Consider the following 20,954-nt stretch of genomic DNA (forward strand, 5'->3'; position numbering starts at 1 on the left):
CATAGATAAATTTGTGTTGTAACGCAATTCCATCAATAAGCGAATGAGAGATCCATTAGATCTGAGAACAGATCAACGGAGGAGAGTTTCAATCGCAACTGGAGTCGATTGAACAACACAGTGGAAACCGTCGGATCAACCAGATCGACGGATAATAATGGCAGAAGAGGAATGGCGGAGATTAACACCACGTGTTAACAGACGGATGGAGCAGTATTCCCAAGTGGGAAGTGGTATTTCGCGCGCCCTAAAGGTGGGAAGCGATATTTCTATAAATCACGCAATTAACCTTAGCGGTCGACACATAGCACGAGAAAACTACTTTTCTCGCGTGTCTGCATCTTGATAACAATCGTGCAAGAATTTGTGCGAGATTGCGCAATAGCCGTTGGATCACACAGAATTGATCAACGGTGGAGATCGGTCAAGCTCGTTGGCGAGCGGTTGACGCAATAGCCATTCGATTAGACAGGTAACATCTGACGATGATTGCATCGGAAGATACGCGTGAGTTAACATTAGAAATGGACGCGATAAGGTTTTATACAACGGGATTAAAACCTCGTTGAGCTCCGGCCATCAAGACCATTCGTTGGTTGATTGATCGGACGATAATTGCACGTGAACATGTGTGTGGGTTAATGGACCTGAGCGAACCTGATATGTTATCAAAGAGGGTTAAATTTTATTTGGGTTTCGGTCATAAACGTCAAAGAAATCGTGTTCATTCCGGCTGTGATAAATAAAATAATAAAATGTTGTGGGCCCATAACCCGAATTGTGTAAAGATGAAGTTTTGTTGTCATCATTTTCTTCAACAATTTCTTGACATGGTTTTTGTCGCTATCTTCTATTCGCAACAACGTTGCTTCTATAGTATTCACAAGTATTTACTTTTTTTTAGTTTATGATAGGGTTTTGAGTATTTAGATTATGGTTCAAATAACCTGAATAGTTTTAAAATAGAAAAATACACAATAGTGTTCTTCGATAATGATAACAAGTGAATGGATAATAGTACCATTTTAAAGGGGCACTTTATGTTTACAAAGTAACTCTTCATGATCCCTAGAACTAAATTTCTTTAGTATACGAAAGAGACCAAATGTACAATTACAAATAGTAAAACAACCAGTAATGAAAACAATAGTATAACAATTTTAAAATAATGGCCCAACACCTAGGGTTTTAACATACCACACCCCTTCAAAAAAATGTAACAACCAATAATGAAAACAATAGTATATCAATTTTAAAATAATGGCCCAACACCTAGGGTTTTAACATACCACACCCCTTCAAAAAAGTGTTGATTAGATGTAGTGCTTCTATATGAAGAATTCATCCTTCCAATTTAGGTCTTCTATTAGCAGGTTTTCCAACTAATGAGGACTTCCATAAATTATCTTGGCATGTTCTTCCACTTGGAAGGCGCTGCAACTTTTGTTGCTCCTACAAATACAATCTTGTTTCTCCCCCGTGATAATGGCCCTTTTTTATGTACTTATCCTTAAATGGTGCCAAAATTAATAGATATTAATATCCTTCCTTCGAATCACCATAAACTAGGCTTCCAATCAACAATTATGATCATTTTAATTTGAAACACCTAGTAAAGCCCTAGTTTGGGGATTGCACACTACTAGTTGACCTTGCACCAATTACAACATCACCAATTCTAATCTTCTGTGACAAAAATTTTACAGAAAATACTCCAATATGTCCTCTTCAAGGTCCCTCTAATCTTCTAGTATGTCTTCATTGCAACGCCATAGGTGGCAATCGATTTATACCTCACAATCTCCAAATATGACAGTTTAATCAATACCACTTGTTTAAAGGGGAGGGGCTATTGTTACATTATTGTTGCCATAATTAGTCATCTCAATATTTGTAATTGTTCATTGTCTCCTATATATACCAAGAAGATATAGTTTTAGGAATCATCAAGAATTATTTGTAGATTTGTAAACCTAAATTGTACCGAAGATTGCATTATTTATTCTTTCCATTTTAATGTCTCTAGGTAAAAATTTCAAATCTTGATTTGCCATAGTTTGGAGTTACATGCTGTAAAAGTTACAGTTGTACAAGCTAAGGAATAAACAAAAAAACCTAACTTTCATAGCCCTAACTTGTACAACCTGTAACTCCTAAACTATAGTGAACCAAATTCTGAAATTTGTATCCAATGAAAAAAAAATAAGTAATGCAACCTTTATTACAACTTATGTTTACATTTAACTATTAATGTTTCTTACTGTATGTCATTCGTATATATAAGAATGGTCCAAGTTATAAGGGCTTAACATAACACCCCTAGGTGAGGTTGTTTACAACCCCAAAGCTATGTCACAGGGTTCACCGAATTTGAAGGTTCAGGTTTGAAATTCGGCGAACCTAAAAAAAAAATTGAAAATTGTTCAGGTTCGCCGAACCTAAAATTCGCCGAATTTGAAGTTTCAAGTTCAAAATTCGACGAACCTAAAAAAAATTTGAAATTCTTTCAGGTTCGCCGAACTTGAAATTCGAACCTAAACGGCAAACCTGAACGAATTCAAACCTAATCCGAACCCGAACCTGAAAGTGAACCTCAACGAACATTAACAAAAAAAATTTGAAGTTCGACGGCTTTTTTGACGGTTTTTTTTACGGTTTACGAGAAAACCATGGGTCGCATACTGGTTTTCTGCAACGCTTCCTGCCAAAATGTTCTTTATAAATGATGGTGCTAGAAAGATTTGGCACAAGCTGTCGATGGTCGGTCGAGTGCGTTTGCTTGCGTTGTATGCTGTGCAATGTGTTGAGGAGATCGTTGTGGTCTTGTTGTCGACACCTTGTGAGTTCAGTCACTAGCTCACTGCTAGAGACTACAGCCACGGAAATGCGAGGAGAAGCAAAGTTCGGAAGTATTAGAGGAACAGCAATGGAAATTCCAGTAGCTGTACCAAAATGAACATTTTAAAACAGAAATAAGGGATAGACCCTGTTCCCTGCAAAGGCCAAGCGCTATGAGACGCTCAAATCCACAAGCGAAACCATTGTCCAACACCTCCTGTATATTTAAAATCGGGTACTCTAGGTCGACTCGCCTGTAGATGGGGTTCAAGCCAAATTGAAAGACCTACAACCTAGCGACCCGCATTTTTAAAAAACACGAGCTTTGCGCTCGCCGTTGTTTCTATTCATCCACCCCATAGCCCTGGTTTGCTTATTTTTTACGAGGAGCTTTCAACATCGCTATCACTCTTCATTCAAGTTTTCGCCTGCCGAATTGGAGCTAGAAAATAAAAATAGGAGATAGGAGATGGTTGGGATGTCCAGTTAATAAAAAGTTGTAAGCCGTCCTCTCATTATTTTTTCATGGTTAAAGGACCTAATATATAAAAAATTTGCTTATATTTTTGCACAAATATTTATGATACATTAAAAAAAATATTGAAAATGGCATTTTTATATAAATTTTTATGATTATATTTCTAACCGTATAGAAATTTATGAAGAACTTATTTATTATCTTACACTTTAATGGCTAAGACGTTATTTATTAAATGATGGTCATCTCATCTCTCATATCTAGATGTTAGAATGATTACATTATTCATGTATGTTTACTAATAAGAATTTGTATTCATGTGTTTATGGATCGATTTTGAATTTTTTATTATTTTGTCATATATAATTATATATATAAATATATATATATTTAAAAATATGTATAGTCGAATCTAATGTAGAACATCATTCAAACCTGATCAGAAAATTCGAATTCGAATCGAACTTAATCATTGTCGAACTCGAATTCGAACTCGAACCGTGTGACATAGCCCCAAAGTACAATATGACCTGACATGCACATAAAGATTAGGGAAGACATTTAATCGTTTCTTTGGCAATTAGGAACCTAAAGCTCTTTAGCCACTTGGTTAACATGGACAAGTGGTAACTTGGTTTTAATACAAGACTTTCGGATTATCAAATCTCATAAACCCTTTATACTAGAGCATCATGCTCCATGCTTGAGTTGATGCAAAGATTCATGAAAATTGAGTTGGGAAGGAATTGAGTGGAGGCGGTATTAGTTTAGTCAAAGTTTAATTTTTTTGCCCTTTCATAGGGGACTAAAAGACTTAGGGAGCCCAAGCCTACTTGTGGAATTGTCCCATAGGTGGAGGACCTCATTCTCCTCAGTTTACGACATCACCTGGAATTTGTGTGCCTTTTCCTTTATTGCAAGTGGTAAGAGTCAAGACTAACTGCAGAATTGGTATGGTAAGAAATTAAAAACCATGTCGCTGTGAATCCTATGATCTTGCTGAGTTCAGAAGAATTTTACAGATGTTGGCTCAATAAAACAAGAACTTATAGGATGCAATTTCTCTCCATGACAACATGCATAGTCAATTTGAAGACTTGAAGGCTAAGGCTGGGGATTTGGAGTGAGAATGGCAATTCAAGAAACATGGATAGAGAGATTGACTTTGAAACATAATATGTTTGCCCAAATAATGCCAGATTTAGCAACAAGCCTCAACTTCAATGGCTTCTCTATGAGATGAAATAGAGGCAGCAATGCTCAAGAGCTTCTGAAGAGCAAGGAGAACAACCAAAATGTCCAACATGGCTAAAGCCCCAATTAATCATTCCAGACTTTTATGCTTCGCACAATAAAATAATATTTTCTGTCTTGCACAATAAAATACAGATTAGGGAAGTTCGTTAGAATTTAGTGTTAGAACTAATAATTTTTTAAAGAAGATTAAAAAGCGAGGTAGGTCTTTGATAGCCCCCCTGCATATTTTCAGTTTTTGAAATTGCAGAGCTAGATTTTTCTTATGGATTGTATTAGTGTTGTGTGGTGCAACCACAACTCTTCAATCATATAATTTTTACTCATTTCAGTTAAAGTAAACAATACACGTCCCTTCCCTTCAAATAAGTGTTGTTCTTAACACTTAAATTAGTTATTTGAATCTGCTCTACTAGCTGAACTTAAAACATGTTACAACTTCACCGCTTCTAATCCTCTGTTGATGAATTTTTTACAGGATGTACTCTAATATCTGATCTTCAAGCTCCCACTAATCCCATATAATTTGGACCTTCCAAGATAAAGGTATGGGAACTGCTAGAACTGTACAAACTGTCACTTTGCCAATATTTTCCTAACATGTCTAAAATTTGGGGTTGAAACACCATGGCTGTCTTCTATGCAATGCCACCAATGGCACTCATTTTGGAGATAAAAGTGTATATAGATTAATGAGGTTATATTCAAACCTCAAGTTAATAAACTTAGCCTGTGTAATTTGGAGAAGTTCTTATACAAATGCTGGAATGATGGCTTTGAAGATAGTGACCAAAAAGGGAGGATATTATCGGTGAGAAAGAAGACTTAGACCATCAGTTAGGCCAAGCGGAGAGGAAATCTGCATGAAATTAGTTGGTTGAGACTTGGCTAAATCAAAACAACAGTATGGGGAAGGAAACTTTGGTGTCCCTAAGCAAAGACTTCTATGACTTGTATGGGTCCGTCATGAATTTACTCCTTAGCACAGTGAAGTTAGTTTTTGATGAAGGAAAAGTTGCCCAAAGACAACACAAATCTGAGGTTGGTTAAGAAATATGTCAAGGTTGAGGATGGTAATGTGTGCTTGATGAGTATTGCAGCTAAATTACACTATGTGGATGATTCTTTCAAGGTAATGGTAGCAGCGTATAAAGAGTTGAACTTTAGAGGATTAGAGTAACATTATTGGGGTGGGTTTTATGTAATTATTCAATAGTGAGCCAGACTCATTTGATGTACATATGAAATAAATTTAGGTGTAACTAGGAAATTAGCTTAAGAAGTTACTCCAATGGACACCAACCTTGCATTAAGAACCATGGATAACGAATGTCATTGGTAAGGTACTAATACAACTATGTGGAATCATACTAAAAAGTAAACAACCAAAAACTCCAACCCTAATCTCTCCAAAAAGGCCATGGCATCCCTATGTTTATTTTGAACACCTCATAGTCTAGTAAGGCTCCTCAACTCCATAATAGGATAGTCAAGGACAATCAACCCAAACTGGAACACCATTCCTTCCAGCTACAAGAAGAATCCCACAAACATTTCCAAAATAAAATGTCGTTCTTGCTCAACCTACAAGCCTAAAAACAAGGCATCTCAGCAACACAAGACCCCTAAACCTACTAGCTCCAAATGGGCATTCTAGCTAGATCCCATCCAACTCTACCACCATCCCACTGCCAAAAACCCAGCTTACGAAAGCCCTCCAAGAAGACCAAATATTATGGAAAATAAGGGAACTAGAGACCTGAAATAATTGGGGAGAAGAGATAATACCGCATAAGTTTATAACCTAAATGATCCTCTGAGCCTAATAGAATGTTGAGCATTGATCATCATCGTGTGCCAAAACAAAATTTCCCTAGGAGGATATTTCCACAAGGATATTTCCCTAAGTTGCAACTTGCAACACCAATCTAACCAAGACCTACCCCACCGCCACCAACCTTAGGCATAGTATAAACATCTTGAGGTGCATCGCAAGACCCCTTTGACCACCTTACTTAAACCACAAGTACGACCACTAAATCTACTCTAATCACCAAAACTAAGTCCTACTAAGGAAACAAAGAGGGATAATAAACATGGAAATCATGAAGAATGTGTCTTATAACAAAGAACTTTCTAGCAAAGGAAGGTCCTTGTGATGCTAGATGTGCAACTTGCTCTAAAGTCTTTGAAGACACCAATCCTTGATATGGGTGACAAATCAAACCCTAATGAGATACAAAGATAGCTCACAATGACACCAACCTAGATATGAATCCAAGTTGCAAGAATCCAATCTAGCAAGGCATCCATCCCAACCAACAAATAGTATATCTTGTAGGCTCTAACCACAAAACTAGAAGTTGCACAACATGTGTCCAAGCAATCATGTAGGAATGAAAAATCCACAATGTAAAGGGTAAATTCCCCTTAAGCAAAACCAATCTACTCCTAATGCAGCATATACCATGTAATTTAACAGATCCACAAAACCAAAACCTTAGATAGGATGCTATAGGTGATTGAGTAAAGTAATAGGCCACTATCCCCTACTAGAGTCCCTTGAAGCATTCTTTTGCATAAATTTTTCAAACCTGAAGGACTTGGAATGTCTATCCATAGTTTTAAAAATCAATCGGTCTGAACCAGAAAGCCGATTCACTGGGTAAACCAGTGAGACCGGGCAAAGAACTAGGTTAAAGGCTCAATTTCACCTTTTTTCACAAAAAACAGGCCTAACCAACTGGTTTATGACAGAACCAGTCAGTTCCGTCATAAAACAGTCGGTTCATTGCCACGCCGACCGCGGACCCACCAAGAGGCTTTTTTGCGGCTTCTAAGGTGGTTTGGAGGGAAACCAAGGGTTGTTTCCCTCCGAAAACACCCCCTCTCATTTGTCTCACACATCTCATTTGGAGTTTTTGTGAGTTTCATTGGGAGCTTGGAGAGTGTTGAGTTTTTGCTAGAGTAGTCATCTTGGAGGCTCAGAGTTAGACTTGGAGCTATTTTGGAGATAGTTTGGAGTTATTAGTAGACTTGGCATCTTCAAGAGGAAGCTAAGGAAGCTAGCTTGCATTTCCAGGTAAGGATTTTCACTTGAAAAAATCCATATTTCATAGTTGTCCATGTATTAATTTTTTTATGTGTTCTATGCTACATTGTTATCAAATCTCTAGTTCCTTGCTATCAAATTTTGTGGGCTAAATATGCCCCAATTTTTTCCCAAATTTATCTTAGGTTTTCCATTTTTCTTAGCTGCAAATTTTTTTAATTGGCAAATTTCAAATATTTCTAGCCACCATGACTCCAAAAGCCAAGAGGACGCTACATGGGCTCATTGTGATATGATTGATGGAAAAATGATATGCAAATTTTGCAATAAATCTATTGGAGGTGGGTGGGGGGCGGTATTCTCAGGTTGAAACAACACTTGGCTAGGATAAGAGGTCAGGTAAAGCCATGTGTTGCACCAAATGAAGTGATAGGTCCTATTAGGGTAGAATACCTTGCCAAGTTTGGGAAGTTTGGGGAGAATAAGGCTAGGGAGAAGGCTTTCCAAGAAGAAATTGCAAGGAAGAAGGAAATTTTACAAGCCATGAAAGAGAGTGGGTATGATGATTTTGAGATTCAAGGCTCCTCTTCTATCCCTTCCAAGTTCCACCAATGACCCCTTTCACTATCTTTTTCCTGCTCTTGGGTCTTATCATCAATGCCAACAATCTAAAGGAACAAAGAGGTCAAACATCCAAAGTTATTTCTCATCCTCTGCCGCCACTACCTTTACTAATCCCACTTCCTCCCAACTTAGTCATAAACCCACTTTGGATGAACATTGGAAAAAACAATGCAAAGAATCTTCTTTTCAATACATTGCTAGATGGTGGTATGATGTAGATATCCCATTTAATGTTGCTCGCTCACCTTATTACCAAGCTATGTGGGACTCTATTATAGCTACAGGAAAGGGCTTCAAAGGCCCTACTATGCATGACTTGAGGGGAGCTCTTTTGCAAAAAGAGATTTCTTCCATTGATGAGTATTTGGTTGAGTATAAAGAGTCATGGCTCAAAACAAGTTGTTCAATCATGTCAGATGGATGGACCGATGGAAAGAAACACATTATCATTAATTTCCTTGTTTCTTGCCCTCAAGGAACCATGTTTTTGAGATCAATTGATGCATCTAATAAGGTGAAGGATGCAACCCTTCTATTTGAGCTTTTGGATGACATTATTAAGGAAGTGGGGGAGCAGAATGTTGTGCAGTTCATCACAGATAATGCCTAAAACTATGTTTTTACTGGAAAGATGCTTGAGTCCAAATATTAGACCATATTTTAGACTCCATGTGCTGCACATTGCATAGACCTCATGCTTGAGGACATAGGCAAAGTGGAGTGGGACAGAAACACTATAGAGCATGCCAAATGCATTACAAAATACATTTACAACCACTCATGAGTATTGAGCCTAATGAGGAAAAACACTAGGGGCAAAGAGCTTGTTAGGCCTGCAATTACGAGATTTGCAACTCACTTCCTCACATTGCAATGTCTCAATTCTCAACAAAAAAACTTGCAGAAAATGTTTTCTTTTGATGATTGGACTTCATCTCAGTGGGATTGTAGACAAGACAGCAAAGACACCAAAAAGAAAGTTTTTGATAATTATTTTTGGAACAGGTATGCAGAGCTTATGAAAATTATTGAGCCCCTTCTTAAGGTGCTACAAATGGTGGATGGGGAAAAATTGGCCATGGGCTACATTTATGAGGCTATGGATCAAGCAAAGGAACAGAGACGGGAGCTTACAAGGACTCCACCATCCAACTCCATCATCCTGTACATGCGAGCTGGGTATTTTTTGAACCCAAAGTATCATTATAAAGCTTGGTTAGGAGATCTGTAGGTTGGGAAGGTCAAAGATGGATTGCATGATTGCTTGCAGCGCATGGTCCCTAACCATGCAAACCAGTTGGAAATGCATAAACAACTTATTCTTTTCAGTACGGCAACAGGTACCTTTGGCAAAAACTTGGCAAAGATGGCAAGAGATGTGGATCAACCAAGTAAGCAATTCCAATTTGTTTTTCTTTTAAAGTTCAATTGTTTATAAATTTACAATTCAAATTGTCTGTAAATACTTGTAAATAAGTAATGAAATGAACTAAGTTACTAATTAATGTCTTTTTCTTTGCAACACATTGGTGGGAGTCATTTGGCAGCTAATGTCCTTAATTGCAAAAGTTCGCAGTTAGAGTCCTCAACCATTCTTGTGGTGCTTCAAGTAGTGAGTGCAATTGGTTTGTTTTTTAGCGCATACACACAAAGAAGATAAACCTTTTGGAACAAAAACGGTTAAATGATCTTGTCTTTGTGCAATACAACCTTCGACTAAGGCGCAACCAACTAATGGAAAGAAGACTTGATCTAGATCCCATTATGTTGGACGATATTGATCCAACATCAGAATGGGTGGAGGAAACTGAAGATCCTGAGTTTGATGTTGAATTTGATATTGACATGGTGTTAGGGGGGGATCAAGCAGATTTGGTAGCGGCAGCGCTGTCGGAACTAGAATTAGTAGCTGCATCAAGCAAAGGCAAACAACCAATGGAAGGCACTAGTCATGCAACTCGACCAACTCGTGCTTCCATTAGGTCCACTTCTATTGTTATTGGTGGCAATGCTACTATTGAGGTTGTAGATGAGGTTGAGGCATCCTCAGACTCTAATCCAAATGATGTTTATGTAGCTCGTGTTGATGATCCTATATCTAGGAGTGGTGATGAATTTGATCATGATGAGGAATGATCGTGTTGATCACTGATATGTACTAGTAGACTTGTAGTTTTGTAGTAGGCCAATGGCCCCATAGCTTGTAGCATTGTTTTTGGACTTTATAGGTCATATTGGGCCTCATTGCTTATGTATTTTGTCGATGATATGTATTGCACTCGGTGCCATTTTGATGTATTCACCTTTACATAGTATATAGATGAGCAGACTTTGCATATTTTGTCTCTATTGGTTTGGAATCATGGTTTTAAATCTTAAAAATATTTTTTTCGTTAAAAATTAATTATTTCGTGCATTTTTTTAAAAACTAGTTCATTGAGATTTGACCAATCCCGGTTTGATCGGTTCCGGTTTGAAACCCAGTTTATTAGGTGGACCGATCTAGTCACTAATTCCAATTTTTAAAACTATGTGTCTACCTAAAGAAAAGACTTTGGAGACCAAGTAGCAAATGGAATCCCACATGACCTTGTAAAACTCACAAGGAATGTCGTTTATGTCCAGCAACTTGCCACTCTTCAGGAACATCAAAGCAACACAACTCCACCATAAAGTCTCTATCCAACCTGTCATGATGACCACTAGAGACCTTGTAGGGAACGACCCTACAACATGCATCTATATCAACCACCATCCCATCTATCAAAGTATAAGGAGCAAATATATGTTGGCAATGAGAACTAAACATAACTTTGACCTCAAAATCATCTTCTAAAAGAGAGTTATTTGGCCTATGAAAACCAAGCACCTTGTCAATAGCCACCTTCCACCTGAGGAAGTCAAGATAGAATTTGGACCCTTCATCCCCCTCCTGACTCTACTCGCAAACCATCATTTGAAACCAGCCACATGTAAACTTAACAAGGATGTGATTGTGTGCAAGCTAGATTGGGCTAATTCTATGGACCCCGAGAGGATTCAAAACTTCAAACCATGATTAGTAAGCATATATTAATTATTATTATACAAATAGTCTTATGTTTGATCTTACTAAGAGGAATTGTGGTATAATCAACTCCAAGCTATCAAGACAGACTTATATCTAGCCACTTTTATATTATCAAAGTAATGTATATAACGTTAAGTTGAATGTAACAATGGCAACGTTCAGTCGCTCCTACAAGCACCCATAAATTTGATACTCACAAACTAGCAAAAAGCCCACTCAAAGCCCTAGAAAACATGAATGAAATCACCAATAAAATAAGAATAAATACAATGAAATAGGGGTTTTATCCACCCATAAATCCTAGCTATGAGTTTTGCGCACTATTACGACCTTACCTAAGTTCCCCACATGCAAAAGAAGGAAAAAAAAACCCAATATTGTAAAAATCAACGAGTGCTTTGGAATAACTTCAAGAGCATATTGGCAACACATTGAGTGTAAAAATCAGTGTGTTTTGGATTAACTTCAAAAGCATATTGGAAACACATTCAGTGTCCGAAGAGCATTTCGAGAATGCTTCCCACAAAGGCCGAGAGCAAAATTTATCACTAATAATGAGAATGCTTATCACTAATAACTAACCATTGGTCAAATAGTAGACAACAATCTAAAAATTAAAAAAACTACAAAAAAATAGTCCAAAAAAATACAAAACCCTAATGGAAATGAAAGTAACAATTGTGAATCACTAATGACTTATCACCAGTCAAATAACGAACAAAAATGTAAAAATATAACGTCTCTAAATAAATAGGTCCAAAAATATATAATAAAAAACCTAAATATTAGGAAATAAAGGAAACGATTGGAAACCAGTGGTTGATCGTAGTCTAAAAATAAATGCTCCTAAAGAATAGGAAATCCTTGACAATTCGAAGATGAAATGGGTAGGAGAAACAAAAACTAACATCTTACAATTAAGGAAAAAAACTAATTTTTTGCATAAGACTAATCGTGAGGTTTAACTCTACAATAAGACACTTGACATGCACACCACAATGCCATTCATAAGCGAGGATATACATGCTAAAATTGCAAAAGAAATCAAATCAACGAGAATTCCTCCTCCAAAACGAGCATATGGCCATTCAAAGTCAACAAGTAGCTCTAATAATCCAAGGAGCAAGAATGAAACAAGGATCAAATGGCAGATGGAAAATTGGGCACCATGTGGGCCATTGGAGGTTGAGAAGGAAGCTAATAGCATGATTGCAACGTGCATTTTTTCATGTGGGATCCTATTTTATGACAAGCTTCAATTGTCAATGAAGGACGAGGGGGGCACAAAGGCCCCAATTATGTAACCCTGCTTTATAAGGCAAGGAATCTTGTTGAGGATGGAGGGTATAAAATTCGATTGGAATTAATCTACAGTTTCCATTATTCCCAAATTATGACCAAGCACTGAATGTAAGCAATCGGTCAATATCATTGCTTGTTCACCAAAATAGTTCATATTCGTTTTTGACACATACTGTTCACTAAAGCATAAGAATGCAAAAGTTTCAATGGAGCGAATGACAAAACTAGACCCCATTTATTGGTGTAAGTTGTCACAAACAATCCACTTGTTTGTAAACTTGCATCGTTGATTGTGGATAGCACACACCCCCGCAATTTTTTGGACTCCATGTATAGTGCATAGCTTAAACCATGTACGAGTGTAATAGCTACTTTCATTATAAACCACCACGTGTCTAGAGATATTTTCATGGAATTCTCTAAAATAGAGTTATTGAAATAATTAACACTACATCTGCTTCCTCCTTCATTACGATGACACATCTTATAGAGGTTAAACAAGAATTGGTAAAAATGGTTGTTAATGAGATGTGAGCTCTTTGGAGGTCGTAACAATCTAAGAAGGAAAAATCCTTATTTGACCCAGCACTCTTGATGAAGGTTGGTGGCAATAGATTGAATTAGGTATTGCTTTCAATGGTTTGATCCGAAACGCAGAGATAACGAGCCTAGATTAGGGGTATTTATGTACACTAGATACCATGATAGTGGGAAAAATAGATATCCTGGAGTGGGAGAATGTAATGAGTGATATCATGATGCAAGCTTCATCTTGCATGACAAGGGTATTCTAATTGATAGATAGGAGAAATTTAACACCCCTTTACACATTTTGACACATGGTAGTGACACGAAGAGCAAGGCCTATGTGCACAAGAGTAAGGGCAATAATTCAAAATATTTTCTCAGATGTTAGAAGAGGCTACGCTATTTCAAATTAATTTAGAAAGTTTGCATCTAGAATGGCCTCAATTTTAGATATATCTATTTTTCAAGACAACAATGTACTTGTCTAGTGATCAATTTATGGTATTGGATTATATCATTTAATGAAATTGGCCATTTGTTTCCTTTTGCAAGTGGCAAGCACATGAATAGAATTGGAGAACTTACAAGTTTATCCATTCCATAAAGCGCAACAAGTTAGATTCACATAAGCTCAAAGACTTTGTCTACATTTTACTCTAATCTGTAACTCATCTCTCCTGAGAAAGTTGGGGCGTAGATCTTGAGAACGATGATTTGGAGGCAAATTTACAAGACCTTACCTTGTCTTCACAAGAAAAGGATACTTCAAGTATTGGAGGATGTTCTTATGCTTCAGGTTCCACAATAAAAACTGAGACTATTGGCTATCAAATGTACGCCGACGTAAGACTTCATGATCTTAACATGTTGTGTCATTTTCAAAAGTTTAATGCCTGTGAATAGGGCCCTAAATGGTGACATGTAATGTCTTTTTTTAATGTATGGGTTAGTCCTAATTTACCCTACTTGTTAAGTAGTCTTATTCAATTATGCAGACAGATTTTAATTTTCTACTCAACTACCTATGGATTTGGTGCTTGAATGATGAAATAAATAAATATTGGTGACTACAATTTTTGGGGAAATTTTTTCTATATTTTTTATATTTTCTCTATCCTTATATAAATGTATACACCATGTTTGCCCTTTCCTGAAATTTTGAAGTTGTCATCTCCAGAAGCCAGACCCATTTCGGAAACTTTTGAAAATCAAATATGTACAGATTGATTTGCAATACAGACGTGGAATTTTCCTTCTTACTCTCTTGTTTCCCTTAATAATGTTTTCATATGCCAGTTACACCAATCAGTGAGTAAAATAAACTACAGATTCCACAACATTGAGAGAGGATTATGTTCCAAAGCTTGATCTCACCCCTGAAGATATAAACATCAACCAATTAACCCTAAGTGCTGCAAACAACATTCATCATGTTGCATAAACCACAATACTTGTTAGTCTCACCCCCATTTAGCCCCATCAAAAGAAAATTGAAAGACGGGGGGGATTGTTTACACAAATAATGCTTCAAGACAATCTCTGCAAGGCCCCAGAGCTATGACTCAAGCATAAATACTACCATACCATGGATCTACAGTTGTTGAGAAAACCAAAAAATACCCATCTCATGCCTGGCCAACTCCAAAAGCATCCTTCTAAGTAGAAGACTTGTATTGATTTCATCCAGTAGGCAGAAGCATTGCAAACCTTGCAACATACTCAACTCCGGAGCTTTATAGAACAGGCCACCAGAGAAAGCAATTACCACAACAGCAAAAAGCAAATGTTCATTAACAACCATTTAGAACAGATTATTGACTCAGCTGAATAACACAAATGCTCATTAAGAACCATTTAGAACAGATTCTTGACTCAGCTGAACGACATTCTTCCAAAGACTTATGCAGAGTTAAATATTTACTGCAAAAATATTCTATTGGAAATAAAGCAAGAGAAAGCAACCATATTCCAACCTATATTCCTGGAAAAGAATGACTCTCAATGTGGCATCTGATAACATTATTTGTGAATACTTATTCAATATACTTGCGAAATCAATTTCTCCTGGAAGTATCAAAATAGAAGCTAGAATTCATGTTTTAAACATAAACTTAAGATTCCCCCTGTTTATGAACTTTAAAAAGACTTGGTCTATTGGGCTTCAGTCTAGTGGTCGAGATGGGGCATCACCACGATAAAGACCCAGGTTTGAACACGAGCAGACATTGAGACCCAATTGTTGTTAAAAGATAACCAATATAACAGACCTCGCATTATTGTGGGCTTGCCACAAAAGGCAGAGCTGGGAATGAAAATCTCCTATTGATGAAGAAAAGGTTGTTTATCCTTACCAAGAGATAAATAAAGAAAAATAAATAAAAAACCTGTGTCTTTTCTTCTAGATATAATGCATATAATCGTGGCAGAATTGAAAATTTGTCCTATCTGCAGCAGAGTTTTGTTAAATAAAATGTGAGGGCAACCAATAACACAATGAAATTAAATTCAATCTCTTGTTCTAAATATAAGGTTTCAGGAAATACAAGTAAAATTCATTTGTAGCATTTGCAGTTTAACTCTCCCCCGGAAATAAAAGTAACATATCATTGTAGCATTTGCAGTTGGGATTGAAAATCTCCTATGGATGAAGAAAAGGTTGTTTATCCTTACCAAGAGATAAATAAGGTAAAAATAAAACCTGTCTTGGCTTCTAAATATAATGAATATAATCGTGACAGAATTGAAAATTTGTCCTATTTGCAGCAGAGTTTTCTTGTTAAATAAAAAGTGAGGATAACCAATAACACAATGAAATTTGGGACGCTAATAAATTCAATCTCTTGTTCTAAATATAAGGTTGCAGGAAATACAAGTAACATATCATTGTAGCATTTGCAGTTTAACTCTCCCCCGGAAATAAAAGTAAAATATCATTGTAGCATTTACAGTTTAACTCTTCCTATCAATATACTGAAACGTGTAATACCAAAGAATTCTGGGGCACCAGATGAAACCCATCATATTATGGGACATTTTCCTTGGAAAGTTCATCTTTGTATGGTTATGCAGCAGGGTATTCTCTTATGAAAGATAAGTTTAGACCGTCTTCACAGGATATTTATTCTTCGTTAGGTTCTGCAAACAAAGTTTGTCTACAATTTGCAAAAAAGTTGATCAATTTTTCATAAAATACATTCTGTCATGTTCATCAATTTTTTCCAGATAATTCCCATTCTACTCATGTTTCCTTTTTTTCCTAAACATTGATAGTATGGTTCCTCCGAAATTAAAAATATATAGAGCTCTACACTGGAATTTAATGAACATAGCAAACAAATACACAGCTACATTGAGCACTTGATTATAATAAATCATTTCGCATAGTTCAGTGGAACAAGCATTGATTGTCATTTAATGCCTGAGAAACTGTGCAACAACTCACTGGGCTATAGATAAATCGCAAGCTTGAGCATAACATTTCACATAATCCAAAACACTTGTAATTTTAGTTCAAAGAAAGATCAAACAGATATCCAAACTGCGAGAAGTGGCACAATATGGAGTATAGTTTTGCTCCATTCGACAGTCAAAGTAAATAGCATATTAGTACGTAAAGGTAGATTCCCCTCGATGTTTGAGTTAAGTTTTAAAAATCATATGCTACTCTAGTAGTCGAATTTTACTTTAGCATAACTTTCTGAAGAAATTCAGAATAAGTGAGAGTAGCCCATATAGTATCTAAAAGAAGTTTCACCTAGAAGGTCATAGAAATGTTAGCTTCAAATGCAGATTAGCACAATCATCTGTGGGAGCTACTGTTTAGTGTGTTACTTTCTTCATCATTCGGTATTTCTCGCCTATATGAATCGATATTCTAGGAGGGCATCGTAGGATGCATGTGGCAAAACAAAATCCATCAATGTATTTCAAGCACCTGCCCCTGAATCAATTACTGAATGAAACCTTGATTTGATTAATTCATGAAAACACGAGTGCAATTCCCCAATGGACACATCCTCACGTCTATTTAGGTTATATTAACTATAGTCCAGAAGTTTATAGCATAAAAAGGGCTACCCTCCATGTCAAAATTTGTCCAACATGTGATGATGTCAAGCAGATTGAAGTATCCCTCCATAACCATTTTATGTCTTGTTTGTTCTATGATGTATATAACCAAACAAGAAGCTTCCAATGTTCATTGTTCAATATGATGACAGCAGTTTGACTTGAGCTCTGGCCCAGGTCACCTTTATATTTGGAGTTACTTATAATTACTCGAACAAATAACTCCAGACCAAGCATGCAATCCATATCACCTCCGCAATTCTGATGAATTTAAGCTGATTCTTAAAAAAACACGCAGGTACCACCCCATAACATGATGTCAGTATCTCATGAAAGGAAGACTAATCAGTGGGAATTCAGCAGAAGCCTAAAACATGGGTTGAAGGCCTGTGATCTGAAACAAACACTAAATAGGCCGGAAACCACTGGGACAAACACTGACGTGGAGTGGGCCCCTGTCACCTCATAGAGCTGAAGTCATTGGTTCCCCTGAGAACCATTCAAGGAGAAGGAGATTCCGCAAATGTACCCAAACATGCATAAACAACGCAATCATGCCCCCTTGTAAATGAAACCTCAAAACTAAAAGCTACGAAATGGGTAAAAGCGAGATCTAAAAATAGCAAAACCCAAATAACAATTTCAGGTTTTGAGATGGACGAGATTAGAAAATGCAGGCACGTACCGTTTACCGAGGAGTCGAGAGTTGCAGATTTGATTCCGGGCCTGGACATCATTATTGACGCAGAAATCAGCAGCAAATCCCAATAAGAAGAATGGTGCCCAGTTGTTCCATATGCCTGAAATTCTCTCTCGCATATATAAAGCGTTTATTGCCTCGCCCGATCCCACAGAAGAAGATTAAGGAAGGAACCCATTACCACTGGGTGGATCTCCCAAGAGCCATTGTTGGCCAACAAGAACAAGAACAAGAACAAGAACCAGATTCACACTTTGCTAAAAAGCAGATGCAGGCAGGCAGGCAGGGAGGGCATGTGGGTCAACTCCAACTCCCCTATTGGCCTTCAGTTATGCGAAAAAAAAATTAAAAAATAATGCGAATGAATAGGGATCTGCGGGGGAGGGGAGGTTGTACTATGTCCCTGTGAGGCTATATATAAATGATGGCGAAGTGGGAGTATGGGCAGAGCAGGAAGTTATTTGAAGAAGAAGAAGCAGCAGCGGCAGCTCCCCTTCACGAGCGAGCGAGAGAGAGCACCAATCCAATTAGAGAACACTCATCCAATAGAACTCTTAAAATCCCTTCTAACTCCCTCCGCATCTAATTCCCTATTTCTCTCCTTTATATAATGATAAACTATTTTGCTCCAATGTTAGCGGGATCTTAAGCGTGACTTCTCTACCACCTTATTAAGTAAGGGGTTATTTTTGAAAATAAAAAATATTATTACGTGGGGTTAGTGGCTACCCAGTCTACTATGAGCTTTTCCAACCGTTGATGTGGGGTCAAAATAAGCAGATCTTAATCATTTTGGGAACTTTATAATATTATTGTAGATTATATGCAGCTTAGTTAAAGATGGTCGTTGGGGTTTCAGTAAAAAAGGACAGTTTTTTAATCTTTCATTGTACCTGTCATTGTTTGATTGAATAGATTTTTAGCGTTTGTTTACTGATAAGATGTGTATTGAAGTTTGACTGAGCCAATTTGAAAGGCATCCCCATGGTACATATCCCATGCTCCATTCGGTTCTTGTTCCCATCATAAAGCAACTACTCGGAGTGTTAGTGGTTTCAAGATTTTACACCATATTCATATCTAGATCAGCAACACAATCTTGCGCTAACAAGTGTCACATGGTGTAATTTATGTCATGTTTCTTTGTCTTTTTCTCAATACCTTGAGTTGCACAAGTGAAGGTTGTTGGTGTGGGGTTGTTCATCATTGTAAAGCATGTTTGTGGGTGTTGGAATTGTGTGGCCTCTAAAAACCCTATAACCACTCCTAACATGTAACTACCTTTTTAATGTGCTTTCTCTAATTACTTTATTTTTTCAAATGGTATTGGGTTTGAACTAGTTTATCAGATGGTGGTGAAATGTGGTTTTTGTAATTATTTTATTTGAAATCTGATGTTAGAACAAAAGAATAAATGGTATTTTTATATTTTTAATGTTTTTAATTTAAATTTATATCCATTAATAATTTATCAATTTTACATTCATACACATTTATAATAAAATAAATAGAAAATATAATCAAATTGGAGAAAATTTTGTACATATATAAAGAAAACATTGTTTAATTTAATAATAAATTTAAAATATACTTTGACCTAACCAAATTCTGGCTAGAAGTATAAATTAGCTTTACAATGTATAAATTTTAAAAATTAGAAGTTGTATGAAAATGGGATACTATTTTTTAATCCAATATAGATTTAATATTTTTTAAAGTTGGTTTGAGATTTATAATTTTAAAAATCCCATTTAAAAATATTTTTTTAAATAATATGGAAATCATATTTGTTTTAATAGGTACTTTTTACCATTAACTATTATGATGTTTGAAATTTGTAGAAGGTTTTGTATGAATTTTGAATGTTCAATGTTAAATGTTAGACATTTTAAAAACATAAATATTCTAATTTTTAGAAATTTATTTATTTTATTTTAATTTTAGGTTTGAGAAGTTCTTATGTATAAGTAGGACACAAGGGCTCTCTCTATTTTGTACATATGGATTTCTCAATATTTTATTAAAACAATAAAGTATGTCTTCTTAAATTATCCCTTTTGGGCCTAATACCACGATTCTCAATATTTATCCATGTAATTTCAACTTTTCCTTCTTTCAATCCATGTAGTTTCAACTATTTATATATAGACACATAAAAACTATAGTTTAATGTTTTCCTGGTATTTGATTATTATAGAGTACTCTATAAGGGAAAATTGATAAAGGCATTTTACAATCACACTAAAAATAAAGTTTAAAATAGATAAAATGTTTAAATTAAATTTATAACTTGAAAATAAAATTATTGTCTACTCTATATGAAACATGATTGTACTTAATTAATTGAGCCGAGATACGAGGGAGATGTTATTACGTAACATTACATTAAAAAAGTAGAGTGTAAGAAGTATATATATAAAAGAAGTTTAAAGAGGTATCGTAAATAAATAAAAATATATCAAATAGGATTAGAAATCAACATCTAATTATATACCAAGCCTATGGGCAAAATATCATGGTAAATAAAAGAGATATGATAAATAAATATAAATATAAATAAACCAGAGGTATGGTAAATAAATAAAACCTCTTTTTTATATTTACCCCATAAACCTCTTTATACTTACTATCACTCAAAAAAGAGGTTTTCTTTAGGTGAAGCCTATGGACCAAATACCATGGGCCAAATTATAATTAACGCCATGCAAAAAAATATTATTGACCCTAATATTTATATTAAAGTATTAATATTATTAAATATAATATTCATATTAATATATTATAATATTAATATTATTAAATTTAATAACTTTGGATTAATACAATATTAAATTTGTTATATTATAATACATATTAATATATCATGATATATATTAACTCTAGGAATATATGGGAGGGAAGAACGAAGACATAGTGTCATAGAGGTGGAGACATAGGGGGAGTGACAAGGGAGAGATGGAGATAAACTAAATGAGAGGGGAGAGGAGGAATGAAGAGAGAGAGGGGGAGATGAGTGAGAGAGGTAGAGAAGGGTAAGAGA

The 20,954-nt window shown here is 35.9% G+C and overlaps 1 protein-coding gene across 1 annotated transcript in view; it reads right to left on the reverse strand.

Annotated features, from left to right (window-relative positions):
- LOC149152503 (VIN3-like protein 2) overlaps positions 1–18,505 on the reverse strand; it is a 36,994-nt gene extending 18,489 nt beyond the window's left edge. Inside the window, exon 1 of the mRNA XM_089438139.1 lies at positions 17,900–18,505. Coding sequence (XP_089294265.1) covers positions 17,900–17,951 — 52 coding nt within the window. The 5' untranslated portion in view covers positions 17,952–18,505. The remainder of the gene's footprint in view (positions 1–17,899) is intronic.
- Between the last annotated feature and the right edge of the window lie 2,449 nt (positions 18,506–20,954).

The sequence above is a fragment of the Pinus tabuliformis genome, chromosome 9 (assembly GCF_031772625.1).
Source record: "Pinus tabuliformis cultivar Carrire ecotype Pingquan chromosome 9, CPIR1, whole genome shotgun sequence".
NCBI classification, from domain to species: Eukaryota; Viridiplantae; Streptophyta; class Pinopsida; order Pinales; family Pinaceae; genus Pinus; species Pinus tabuliformis.